The following is a 13,489-nucleotide window of genomic DNA, read 5'->3' on the forward strand; positions in this document are numbered from 1 at the left end:
GACCCCCCCCACTCAGCCGATCATGGAGGATGCAGGAAGCTCCGGAGCCGGCTTCGGTGAGGAAATATCATTCATTTTTTATGTGATGAAAGCATAGATGACTATATCCGAGGCTGTCGCTGACTTTTTTAAGAGACCGTGACATTAACCGACTGTGAGTAAACCGGAACAAGCCGCCGTGTTGGAGCAGAGAGCTAGCTTACTACGCCTTTTTTTGGCTAACGTCAGTTTCCAGGTATCGTTAGCTTCAGTTAGCTGTGAGTTCACAAACTGCTGACGGACTCTGAATGTCAACGTAACTAATATTAAAGCTGTTGAGACCACTTTAACATATTAGAAAACGTATTAATGTTAGCGTACAGCTCTGAGGATTGTCATTGAAACAGTCCGGATGTGAAAACCGGGCGCTCATTGGACGGAGGAGCCACGCTGAACTTTCCTATTGGTCAGAGATCCCGGAGCTTTTTGTTTACTAGCGTCAAAGAGCGCCCAAAACAACGTCCTCTGAGTTAGGATACACGAAACTGTTGGTTTCATTATGATGATGAGGGTGTCTTCCCCCTCCTGCCCTCACTTGCACTTTATATCTTTATATCTGTCGCTGTCATTTTACTATTAAAGGTCCCATACTACGCTAATTTTCAGGTTAATACATGCATTTTTGGCTTCTAGTAGGACTTGTTTACATGCTGTAAAGTCTGGAAAACTCTTGCTTTTTTGTATACTGTTTATGCTGGGACACTTGTATTCACCGTCTGTCTGAAATGCTCTGTTTTAGCGCCTTTCTCTTTAAGCCCCCCTCCCAAAAACGTCCAGTCTGGCTGATTATAGACCATAAAGATGGATGTAATGTCCCCCACTTGCCCCATGAATGTATTTTAAAAAAGCCTGGATACAGTCATGGAGGTGGAGCCCCATTCATGAAGCAAAAAAAAGCTCCTTGTCAGGGTATAACATACCCAGATCTACTGGTCCATAAGGCATGAGCACTAGAGACTTTCCTCGGCTGAGTGTGCCTGAGCGGGTAACTTCCACCAGCAGAGCGACTAACTTGCAGTTTAGCGCATGGCTAACTTGAATGGCGGTCTAAAAAGATAAATCTTGTGACTCTTTTAGACTTAACAAATGTTATCAAACTGAATGGCTTAAATCTAGATAGTGATAGAAGTTGTTTCGTGGGGGTTTTGACACTCACAAAAAAAATTGTGAACGTCAAACCCCCTTCTGATTGACTGACGATGCAAGTCAATGGGAAAAAGTCTTTCTGGGCCAGCGGCCATCACGTGACGGACCCAGATTGTGTGATTCCACTTTTGGCCACAATGAAAAATTTGCATCAGAGCCTGGCACAATTCCCTGTGGCTTAGCGCCGAAGAGTTACAAGCCTCCAGGAAGTGCGCCAGACTCTGACGCAAATTTTAAACACAATCACAATACAGTATTATATTGATTATTTGGACAACAAAGTGGTATTTGCTGCTGATATCACAAAGTCTGCCACAGTACAGTTTTGATTCAATTCAATTCAGCAGCCTGTGATCAGTATGAAACGATACTAGTGAGCATCCTCGTTGTCCTTTTCTTAGCTGCTCACCATTATCTGCCTGGCATCTAACACTGTTTGATCGTTCAGGAAGGACGGGCCATGGGAATTTCAGAATAAAGGCTTATCTTAAAGATGACAATATTGATGTGTCATTTTGTATGAATAGAATTAGATATTTGATCACTGAATTAATATACAGATCCAGGCTGATGCATTGTTACATCCCTGGTATGTACCATGTCACTTTTAGGTTTTAATGAAGTGCAGTGCAAACAGCAGAATATAGAGCTGCAAAGAGTAGCCAGTTACAGGTCCAGTGTGAAGGATTTAGTGGCATGTAAGGTTGCACACACAAAAAAATAGTTTTGATTCAGACTCAGTACTGCAGCGTTATAGAACAGTGCTTGACCCTTTATTATTGATATTTTATTTTAGTAATGTAAATTTCCTAACAAATATACAATCAATGAGATTACGACTAAAACCAAATGACACAGTGAAACTTTGGTTCATGGTATGCAGGTGCAATTTCCTGCTTTGCCCAGTCTGTGGCTCAGCCTTGTCTACATCAAGCTGAGACGGATTGTACTTTGTACCTCACATCATAAAGCATGTTGAAAGCATCTCCACTGACGACCGATGTCCAGATGTTGCCTCCCTAACTGCTGGAAACTGTAACCATCGCATATGCATATGACCCTAAGCGGAAAAAAATGCAAATTGCATTTAGACGGTCGTGTAAACAGGCTTCAAAACCGTGTTCAAGTTGTTTGGTAAAAGCAAATCTGTGGTGTCCTAGTGTGTTTGTCAAGTCCTGTCAGGGCTGAAATAAGTGTCACAATAAATAGTTAATTTTGTGTTAATAACATCGTTTACACCTGGTTTATGAAATTCTAAATGGTTTGGCCCCTCCTCTATTTTGTGATTTGTGTGCACTCGCTCAGTAAGTTCTATTAGATCCTCAAGATCATCATCTGTACGAAACTAATGTAACATTTCATCACCTGCCTTTAGGCGATCAGCTTTTTCTATAAAAGCTACAAATCAGAGGAACACTCTGTCTGACGATGTGAGGAGCTGCAGCTCTGTCAGGACTTTCAAAACAACCTTGAAAAGACGGTTAAAAGCTGCTCAGCTCACTGACGTTAAAACTTTATAACTTGTTTTATATTTTTTGTTATATATTTGTATTTTAACATTCACTTGTGATGCCCTTTTGTGTGTAGCCTTTTATTGCATTTTTTGTGTGTGATGAGTGTTTTTGGGTAGTTTTATGTTGCATTGTCATGCATTCTTTGTATCACTTTATAGCATGCTATTGTGTGTATTGTTTGTCTTGTTTTTTCGTACAACTTTAAAGTATTATGTTATTGTGCTGTGTCTTTGTTCTGACCTGCTGAGGGACTGGAGATGTGAATTAGGTCTAAACTGTAAACAAATGAAAATAAATAATGAATTTAAAAAACAAATAAAATAAGTAAATGTTTTCTTGTTCTACAATATGTAAAATGTTTGTAAAATCAAAGACTACTGCTTTGTATTATATGACTTCAAACTTTGAACCAAGCAAACATAGGGAGAAAACTAAAACTTCAATTATTAAAATTTGTCAATTTGAACAACAGAAATTTGTAGAATTCTAACATGATAAAATGCCCCCCGAAAATGTTAAATTATCCTCAGTTGTTGCCCCAGCTGTCCTCTTATATCAAACTAGAATAGTTATTCTCTCAGTGTTGTCAGGAATTTGAGTTCACATTGCAATTGTAGGTGTTTCGTTTTTTCACATGTGCACTGATTGAGTGTGTGCTTTTCAGCGCAGTCACACCTGTATTTTAGATGTCCATGTGTCATGCAAGATGCTTTTAAGTGCAACATATAAACAGGGCTGAGCTCGCTCTCTCGTCTCTGTCTTTGTAACAGCACTCTTGCTCTGATTATCCTGTCATTCCTATGAATCATCAACTGATTTTCCACTCCTCCCTCGACTCTTCTCTCAGGCTTGAGGATGTGGCTTCTGTGGACCCTGCTGCTGTCGCTGCTCTCTGCAGTATCTGGGGGTGCGGACTCCAAGGCTGTCACCACCACTCTCACTACCAAATGGGCAGATACCCCTCTGCTGCTGGAGGCCAGGTACGACACCGCATTGCTCAGCAGCAGCCATTTGGCCGCATTACATCTGATGTTATATTTCGGAAGCATATAATAGATAAATCAATGTCCCGAGGGCTTGTAGGGTCATTACTGAAGATGTCCTCTAAGTGAATTCAAACTTCTGTCTCACTGATGCGTCCTTGAGCAAGATGCTGAATACTTAAAGGCTTCAGATGCAGCATTGTGTGCCGCAGATGACCCTGAGCTCTGGCTTTGGCAGCAAAATAAAAACCATACAAATGTAGCAGCCGTCACAAAGTGCCATACATACATGCAGAGCTTATGAGACTGTCATCTTCATCTTCTTCTTCGTCCTCAGTGAGTTCCTGGCAGAAGAGAGCCAGGAGAAGTTTTGGGACTTTGTGGAGGCCAATCAGGACATAGAAGGAGAATATGATGGTAAAGTAAAGCTGTCTCAGCCGCTCTAAACCAGTTTTCACTTTTAGTCTCCGTGCTGGGAGTTGAATTTATGATGTGTGTGTATGAAAGCCTCTTGGAAGCAATTGCAGTGTCAGTGTTTTGGCCAAACACTTATGTAAGCAATAACATGAGAGAACAGAGCTGCAAACTGTGTTTTTAGTCTGTTCTCTTGTGTCTCTGCCAGTATCAAAGTAGTATGATACAACTCCTGTGACAGAGTTAACCCTTTAAAACCTAAGCAAATTGGTTTGATTTCTTTTTAAAAAAACATGGGAAGAGGGAGACGAGCAACTTAACAAAAAATACCCCAAAATTAGGAAGAAATTAATAAAAGGTTGCAAGACAATTAGCTAAAAAAATAAACATAAAAAAGTAAAGTAAAACAATATCAAACAAACAAAATAGAAGAAAATGACCTAAACAAAGTGCTTAAAACATAAACATATGCGTTGTTTCTATTTTCTGTAACATAATATTAGATATTATTTAGATATTAAGAGAATTATAAATTAAATTTTCTGGACATTTTCCCCCATTTTTAATCATATCTAATAATCTCCCCCATCTAATTTTGTTTGTGTGAAATTTCTCATTATGTTGTTTCAAATCAAAATCAGATCAACGCAATTTTCTCTGGTTTTTAGAGGTTTAAATGCCGCTAAAAGGCATCTGAATGCAACACATGTATACTGATGTTGATCCAAGTGTTAAAGGGTTAAAGAATGTAAAATAGAACGACCCAAAAACATGTCAAGCAGCATAATGTTGATGTGCTATTTCTGGTCTTCATGCAGACACAGATCAGGCTTATTATGACCTGATCGTGAAGAAAGCCAGTGCCTTGCTCAGCTCCGTCCAGGTGAACATGCTCAAGTTCGCCCTCTCCCTGAGAGCCTACTCTGCAACAGTACACTCCTTCCAACAGGTACCGGGATGATCATTTTATTTTATTTTTTTGAAAGCGTGTTCATGCATGTTAGGAAGATCATATTCTTTTCATTGTGTGTGAAAGATCCTGTTCTTTTTTTTAGATAGCGTCCAATGAGCCTCCTCCCTCTGGCTGCTCAGCATTTTTCAGCATCCATGGAGAAAAGACTTGTGATGAAGGAAGTTTAGCCGCACTGCTGAAAACAGCACCTGAGAGGTAATTAAATACCCATAAAAGTCAGACAGGAGGGTGATGTAACCGTTAAAGAACGCCTGATATTATAACTGACTTCTCTGTCTCTCTTGCAGGCCGAAGCCGTACCTTTTCAAAGGGGATCACAAATACCCAGGATCAAATCCAGAAGCTCCTGTTGTCATTCTGTACGCTGAGTTTGGGAAAACAGATTTCCAGAGGCTTCACAATGTCATATCATCCAAAGTCCACGAAGGCCAGGCGACTTATGTGCTCCGCCATTACGTGGCTGTAGGTGTTTCTCACACACTTTTAACAATATTATCTTTGAGTAATACTTTATACAGCTCACAGTACATAAAGACATAAGTGAATGAGGACTACAAGGTTTCACAAGCAGTTAAAGCTAACAGGTGGTAGAATATATAGATATTGAATATTTTTAGACAGTGAAACATTGAAAATAGCCAGTATTTCATGCAAAATGCCGCAAACTTAGACAGCATTTAGGGGATGAGGATGTGATCTGTATCTGGATAATGACGTCCAATCCATGAGTCTTTGCATTTACACCTGACATTGGTGAGTGTTCTCATTTCCTCCACTCTGCCCACATTGTGATCACATTTGTGTGTGTGTGTGTGTGTGTGTGTGTGTGTGTGAGAGAGAGTGTGTAGAGCTGCATGCCATGCTGCATATTGCTTTGCTCAGCGCCTCCTGGCCCAGCTGCACTGTCGACTACGGTTGCGGAAGTATGAGTGCCGTGCCTGCCCATAAACACAGTGACAAGGCTAACTGATGGCATCACACAGCTAATGTTACCATTGTGTTTAACGACAAAGTCAAGCCATTTTGGTCCAAGTGTGAGTTTGTTGGGACCATTTAGCGGCTCAGTGTCGGATGTTAGCTGCTAGCTCGTGCATACTGGTTAGATGTTATACTGACTGCTCTGAGTCCACCTGTGCCTCTGAGCATTAGGTTGTTGAGGGGTGTTGTAGTGGTATCATGCTATAGCCCTGGCAGCACTGTAGCATTCGTGTCCTGCCTGTGCAGCAGCAGATGCCGCTCTTATCATGTCCCCATGTAGCAACAGTCTGTTGTATTTAACAAAGCATGTTTTTTAACTGTTTTAACTGATAGGATTAATCAGTCAACATTTCTATTGTCAGTTAATGGTTAAATAGCTAATGTTACCCTTAATTTGACTTCAATTACAGTTGGCATTCATGCGGTGAAGCAGTATCTGATAGCAATCTGATCATCCAAAATCCATTTTAATGCAAAGTGTAAAGCTAGTTGTGGTAGGTTTTCTGACGGGATTTATGAACAGGTGTGCATTGTGGTTGTTTGCAAACAGCATTGCATTTAATTTTGGTTGAGAAAGGAGAAATATTGAAGGACCGGTGTTGCTTTGGTCCAGTGTTTAAAGCGTAGGTTAAACCTGCAGTGAACAGCATGTAAGAAGGAGCAGTGGAACACTTTTGTGCCTGAAAGCTAAATAAATCTCCACACATTCACACGCACATTAGATTAACACTTTTCTGAACACACTGGCTATGTTTAATCTGTTTCTTCATTTGCACATAGTCTTAGTAATAACACAACTAAAAGGTACAAATAATACACTACGACTGAATGCAGACAACTTACTCAATTATATTTTAGTTCTTGTGGGTGTCAGTGTGCGTGTTGTCAGGCTGAATACCAAATTTCCTTTGATGGAGTAAGATAGTGAAAGTGAATATCTCACAGCTGACAGGGTGTATTGTAGTGTAATTAATGTATGTACCTGTCAGTCAACATGAAGCAAGGTGTTGATTAAAAAGCACTAATGTTTTGAGTTATTGTTATCTGAAAAAAAACCTCTGCAGTTTAATTGGGCTTCTCATTTTCACCTGAGATAAAAAAGTACTTCTCCAGCTTATCATGTCAGGTTGAAGTTGGATTGCTTCTTCTCTCACATGCAAATACAGTTGAGAAGTTTTCCCCTGTAATTATGATAAATTATTCTCACCATCTGTCTGTTAGGCACAGTGTCCCGGGCACTAGAGAGGTTGTAACACTTAACGCTTTCTCTTTTTACTTATAAGCTTTGTGGCCAGTCAGGGTACACCTTATGTTCTGAGCACTTAGCACGCAACAGCTGGTTGTCTGTACTTGAAAGCTGTCAAGCACATGTGTTTGGGATGCAAAGGAGATTCATTTTTACAACAGAAATGAAGATGAATACAAGGAAGTTAATACAGCCTTTTACAACCGCAGAAGCCACTTGGGTAAACATGTTTCTGCTTACTTAAGTGCATATAGATTGGAAACATTTCATTTTCCATCAGTGCAGTTGTAATCAAACCAGTTGGACAGCTTGAGTGCTGACTCGGGACCTGTTATGCTCTTTTTCAGATTCAAACTTGTATTTAAGGTTTTCACTAGAACATGTTAAAATGCTTTAATGTTCAACATTCACTTTATTTTTTCTTATACTACCTGTGCTGGGACACCTGTATTCATCCTCAGTCTGAAAACACTCAATTTCTTTTAAACCCTCTTCTCAAAAAGCCCAGTCTCCTCTGATTGGTCAGTGTTTCTAGGTATTCTGAATATACAGCCTCTTTGCACACTCATTGGGAATGACTGTAGCAGAGCTTTCCTCTGTGAAAAATCACCTTTAAAAGCTTCACAACAAAACTGGGTATGTTCCAGCAGGAATATAAACAGAAATCTGGGAGAAACTATCAAGTTCGACAACCAAGATAAACTTGTTTCCCTGATATTAGCATGTAGCTCCACATAGTAGTAAATTTGCGCAGGGGAATGACTCTGTCGAGTTAAGCGCCACTTCCTCAGGAAAAAAAAGACCAATTAAAGCCTATTCAGCAATATGATCCAAAATCAGGGAGAAATTAACAACGTTGACAACCAAGATTATGTTTCCCCGACATTAGCATGTTGCTACATGTAGCAGTGTACTTCCATTCAGGAAATGGCTCTATCAGAGTACAGTAGCATTCTCTACTGTGAAAAATCACCAACACAAGCTTCTAAACCAACATCTAAAAGGAGGACATACTCCAGCAGGAATATCATCTAAAATGGGGGAGAAATTAACAACATCGGCAACCAAGATTTCATTATACCCTTATGTCAGCATGTTGCTATATGTAGCCATGTACTTGCAGTTGTGGGATGACTTTATTGCAGTATAGCAGCACTACCTGGTGTAAAAAAGTCACCCATAAACAACCAAAACATTGACAACCGGACATGTTCCAGCAGGAACATTCTCTGAAATCAAGAAGAAATTAACAACATTGATTACAGGTTCCCTTGAAGTTAGCATGTAGATACACGTAGCAGTGAACTTGCACAGTAAACTTGCCACTATAGTCTATCAGAGTGTAGTGGTACTTTCTATCGTGGAAATTAACCAATAGAAGCTTCTAAACACAAACTCTTTCAGCAGGAATATGCTCCACAAGATTACTGGTTTCACTAACATTAGCATGTAGCTACATGTAGCAATGCTTGCATGTAAGCATGAGCACTGATGTGCCTGCAGCAGATGACCATATACAGACGAGCTGATGTCAGCTTGTTTCAAAAGTAAAAAAGAAAAATTGTCGGTAACAAAGTATTGTGATTGGTCCAAAGCCAGAGGTTTTGTTTTACAGGGATTACTTTTACAAACTTTCACTTCATTATTTGAAAATTTGGCCACGTTTTATACGAACATCTGACATTGTAACATTAAGAATATGACAGAAAATAAGAAAAAGCATAATAGGTCCCTGGCAACTACAGTCAGTGTCTTTTGAATTCATTGACACATGCCTTTATCTCTCACTGAATATATTCTCAAGTTGTGTGTCAATGCACATCAAGGAAAGCTGTAATAGAGACAAGGATGACTTCTCGCCTTTCTTACAACGCTTCCTCTTTTCCCTCCAGAATCCAAGCGGAAAGAAAGTCTATCTGTCGGGATATGGAGTGGAGCTTGCCATCAAAAGCCAGGAGTACAAGGCAAAGGATGACACACAAGTCCAGGGTACACACACACACACACACACACACTATTGATACACACATGCCCACGATGGTGTAATCCCAGAGGAGTCCTCATGCGAATAACGAGTTAATTGATTGTGGTTTCAGGGGCGGAGGTGAATGCTACAGTGATCGGAGAGAACGATCCAGTGGACGAGGTCCAGGGATTCCTTTTTGGCAAACTGAAGTGAGTGACCCTGCGTCAGCTCATGATTAAAAACTCAAAGCTTGGATTAGCTCCAGGAACTGCACCACACTCACACCGGCCTTTTCTTCCTTTCTTCCTTTACAGTTTCTTCCCTCAAAGCTCTGACCACAACCCTTTATGTGTGATAAACTAATCTAAAAAAGAAACAAATCAATATGTGATTTCGACAACTCACTCTTAATTAGCAATTAGGGTGTTTAGCAGATGCACTTACTTTCTCCATGCTGCTTTGTGTGTCGTTCCCTCACCAGGACCGTCTACCCAGAGCTGAAAGAGCAGTTACAGGAGTTAAGGAAGCATTTGGTCGAAAGCACCAATGAAATGGCACCTCTGAAAGTCTGGCAAATGCAAGGTGGGTCTCTTCTTTAACTCTTACTCTCAGGTCGCATTCACACCTGAGCTGTTTGCTCTGCTTTAAACAGACTAGGGTTTGTTTCCTCGGATAGTCCGGTTCATTCGGGGTGGTGTGAAAGCTCAATCGAACCCTGGTGTGGACCAAACAAGTGAACTGAAAACGGGGGTCTCGGTCCACTTCCAAGTGAAATCTGGTGTGGTTCGCTTGTGGTGTGAATGAAAACAAACCAATCACAGGACTTTCTGATAGGAGAAATGTGATTTCTTCAGCTGAACCAATAATATATCCATCTGCTGATCATGAAATATTTCCGCGATCTCGTAGTTGATCCCGACAAAGGCCAGCGCTGCTGCTACGGGCAGGCGCACCAGCACAACAGCGCAGGCACGCTTTTACATTATTATCCTCTGCTGAGCAAAGTTTTTCAAAAGTTAAGCTTATTAAAAAAATAGGACAGGAATGTCTAACTGGCTTCTCTGTCATCAGTGTCACTAAAGAACTCACTCAGAAGTTGTCATATAATGACCTGATGAACGATCTTTCAGCAGGTAAGGCCACTCTGTGCCTCTGCAGAGCCTCCAGCAGCTGCTGAAAAAAATGACTGTTTTATAGTTCTTCTGTAGTGGAACATATATGCAGAGTTTATAAAGTTTTGTGATTTGTCTTCTATAATTTGTGAGCATAACAACGAAGCAATTATGACCGTGCACCCACAGCAGCCCTGATAACGTGATCGATGTGCAGTCTAAAAAGCACCCATAATACTTTCACACACTGCTTTACTGTTGTTATTGTCCGCTCAGTGCAGCTTTGCTAGCCAGATCGCCATTTTCATAGCAAACAACAAAATCAGCGTCTATGCTTAAGCTTAGTTTACTGATTTAGAGGGAATGCAACAGGTCAAGCTGATCTTGAAATTTTAGAGCTCCCTCTAAATCTGTATCACAAGGCAGACCACTTCAAACACTGTGCTGGTTTAAAGACTTAATTTTGAATCTGAACAGGTCATTACAGTACAAAAGTTGACCATGTTCAAACAAAAGGACAAATGTCAAATAAAAGTTGACCTGCAGGTTGACTCCACCATTTAATTTGCACTCGTCATAATGACTTGCATGCCAGTCCTTTCGTTGTGCTGTCCTGTATTCCTGTTTCTCATGGCATACAGCTGATTAGGCTGATTTTGCACTCAAGAAATTTAGTTCCACATATGCAACAATTTTTATAGTGTGCATGCTGCATGCACCAAACCCTGACCCCTATACTGAGACAGTTCAGTACGAATATATAAACCTTTTCAGCCTTACAAATGCTCCTGCGATGGTTTTTGTTTTTCTTTCGCTTTCAGCTGTAACATGATTGGATATGTAGGTACAAACAGTTCATGCGAGAAATATGTGTTTATGCCTTTTGGAATTACATTAGTGAGAAATTGAAACAAATATGAAAAACTGACAGAGCCAATGTCTTTACAGGCTATCGAAAATAAACTGTGAGGCCGAATCCTCCTCAGCTAAACACTCCTTACCATCAACACCTGCAGGCATTCGTCCTGTCACTTAAATTTTGAAGGAATCGATTTTATGATCCTGTAAATACGCCCCCAGGACTCAGACTGAGCTCTGTGTCCATTAGTTTCATAGCCACAGCTGACAAAAGAAAATTATCTAATGGCAGAAATCCCAGATCTTCATCTTCACCTTCAAAATGTAATCAATTGTTTCTTGACTCAAAGAGGGCTGTCTCTTCTCACCAATTCATAGAAATGTGATGAAACGTTTTTACAGATTCCTTGCTAAAAACCCTTAAATCCCAATCATTATGAAGTCAGACTGTGCAGTCAGACATAGCTTAAACCCACAGAACTTTATTTAAAAACAGCTCCACTTTAACAAACTATTCTTACATTTATGGATTAGGGGTCAATATTACAATAATCAAACATGTAGTACAAAATACAGGGAGCATTTTCAGCATAAACATGATTTTATATTTTAAGAGCATTTCGCTCATAATACTTCTGTTCTGTTATTTTAGTAAGATGCTAAATGCAGGACCTCTGAGTATATTGTATTGTACCAGGGTGTGTTTTATTGATTATGAATTCATTTTTTTTTGAGAGAGAGAAAGTTACATTTTCTCGCCTAAGTAAAAGGTTTGAACGATTCAAGATGTAGAATGTGTATAAAATGATGACAAGCCATTGATCGTTTCACTCAGTATAAATATTACACAGCTTCAATGAAGAGCTTCAACAAGTTTATGCAGAATCTATGATGCTGTCACACATTGTGGAATAACTGGACTTTAAAACACTTAAAGCTAATAATGGAAAAGTTTGATTAATGAGAATAAAAAGATGATCTTATTGATCTAGAAAGAAATAATAATAATAATGAAATAAAATATTTTCTTGTAATCATTCCCTGACACACAGAAAGCATTGGAAATTAAAGGGTAACTTTGGTATTTTTCAGCATGGACCCTATTTTTCTGTGTTTTTGTGTGTCGTGTGTTTCCTTTCCATCCTTTCCATAAATTGTCAGAGACAATCTGAGCCAGTCAGTGGCAAAAACAAACACTTAAATTAGACGTAAATTAACGGTACGCACATTCCCATGAATAGTCACATTGCAACCTGTTTTATGGCGCCCAACTTCAGCGCTCCCTCTCAATACTGGACCAGTTTCAAAAAATAATTGTTCCCATTCATAAAACAGACAGAAAACATTGGAAAATAGGGCCCAAGTTGAAAACTTTAATTAATTCCAGTGAGAGAATTTGCCTCCGTGGGGTAGATGTGCCATTGACACAGTTGTTCAATTGGTTTGATTTATTCCTCTTATGCAATGATCATGAATAAATAAACAGAAATTAGTATTGGCTTCAGTTGCTTCAACAGTGAGATCATTCTGTCAGTGAATCAAACTCACAGCAGAGAATTTATCTTTGTAGATCTGTAATCAATGGCCGCGGTCGATCAGTGTCCTCTTGATACATTTGAGCCATAATATCTAAAGATATGAGAACATTGTCTGCTGCAGCATAAAAGCATTATTGATTAGGGTTACATCATTTATTGGATAACGTATTTAAGCACATTTTCACAGATGTCATCATGTCCACTTTGAGTCTATCGTAGATATATTTCAAACTTTTTTTTCTCTTTTTTCACCATTCCTGGTTTTATGTGTGTTTTTAGAAAACACAGGATGTAGGCATGATGAGACTGCTTTGATTGTGGGGAATAAAGGATGTGAAAGGATGAGAGAGTCGGTCGAGCTCGACTGTCAGCCGTGTCATGTGGGCGTCTGTCTTTATCTACTATCCCGCTGGGGCTCATTAGCTCAGCCTGTTTACAAAGAGAGGGAGACCTCCAGGGGCTAATAATCACACAGGCTACAACACTATTACAGGGATGCTCACTGCATTGAAATAGTCCTCACTTCACTCCTCGTCTCCTTGCAGGCTAAAGCACTACAGTATATACTCTTAGTGTCTTCTCTACGCTTTTAACGAATACGCCTGTCTGTATATTCTAGTCCGCATTCTTAATCCTGCCTTAAATCCTTTGAGATAGTTTTAATTAATGCCTCAGATGTGAAGCCAAGCATGTTAACATGGAATTATTTGCCAATTAATACA

General features: G+C 39.8%; 1 protein-coding gene across 1 annotated transcript in view; it reads left to right on the plus strand.

Annotated features, from left to right (window-relative positions):
• Window positions 1–13,489, plus strand: part of uggt1 (UDP-glucose glycoprotein glucosyltransferase 1) — a 43,307-nt gene continuing 29,818 nt past the window's right edge. Inside the window, exons 1-9 of the mRNA XM_042500678.1 lie at window positions 1–56; window positions 3,547–3,679; window positions 4,020–4,099; window positions 4,915–5,045; window positions 5,152–5,264; window positions 5,357–5,531; window positions 9,186–9,282; window positions 9,390–9,468; window positions 9,741–9,841. Coding sequence (XP_042356612.1) covers window positions 23–56; window positions 3,547–3,679; window positions 4,020–4,099; window positions 4,915–5,045; window positions 5,152–5,264; window positions 5,357–5,531; window positions 9,186–9,282; window positions 9,390–9,468; window positions 9,741–9,841 — 943 coding nt within the window. The 5' untranslated portion in view covers window positions 1–22. The remainder of the gene's footprint in view (window positions 57–3,546; window positions 3,680–4,019; window positions 4,100–4,914; window positions 5,046–5,151; window positions 5,265–5,356; window positions 5,532–9,185; window positions 9,283–9,389; window positions 9,469–9,740; window positions 9,842–13,489) is intronic.

This window comes from Plectropomus leopardus, chromosome 14, assembly GCF_008729295.1.
Source record: "Plectropomus leopardus isolate mb chromosome 14, YSFRI_Pleo_2.0, whole genome shotgun sequence".
Taxonomy (NCBI): Eukaryota; Metazoa; Chordata; class Actinopteri; order Perciformes; family Serranidae; genus Plectropomus; species Plectropomus leopardus.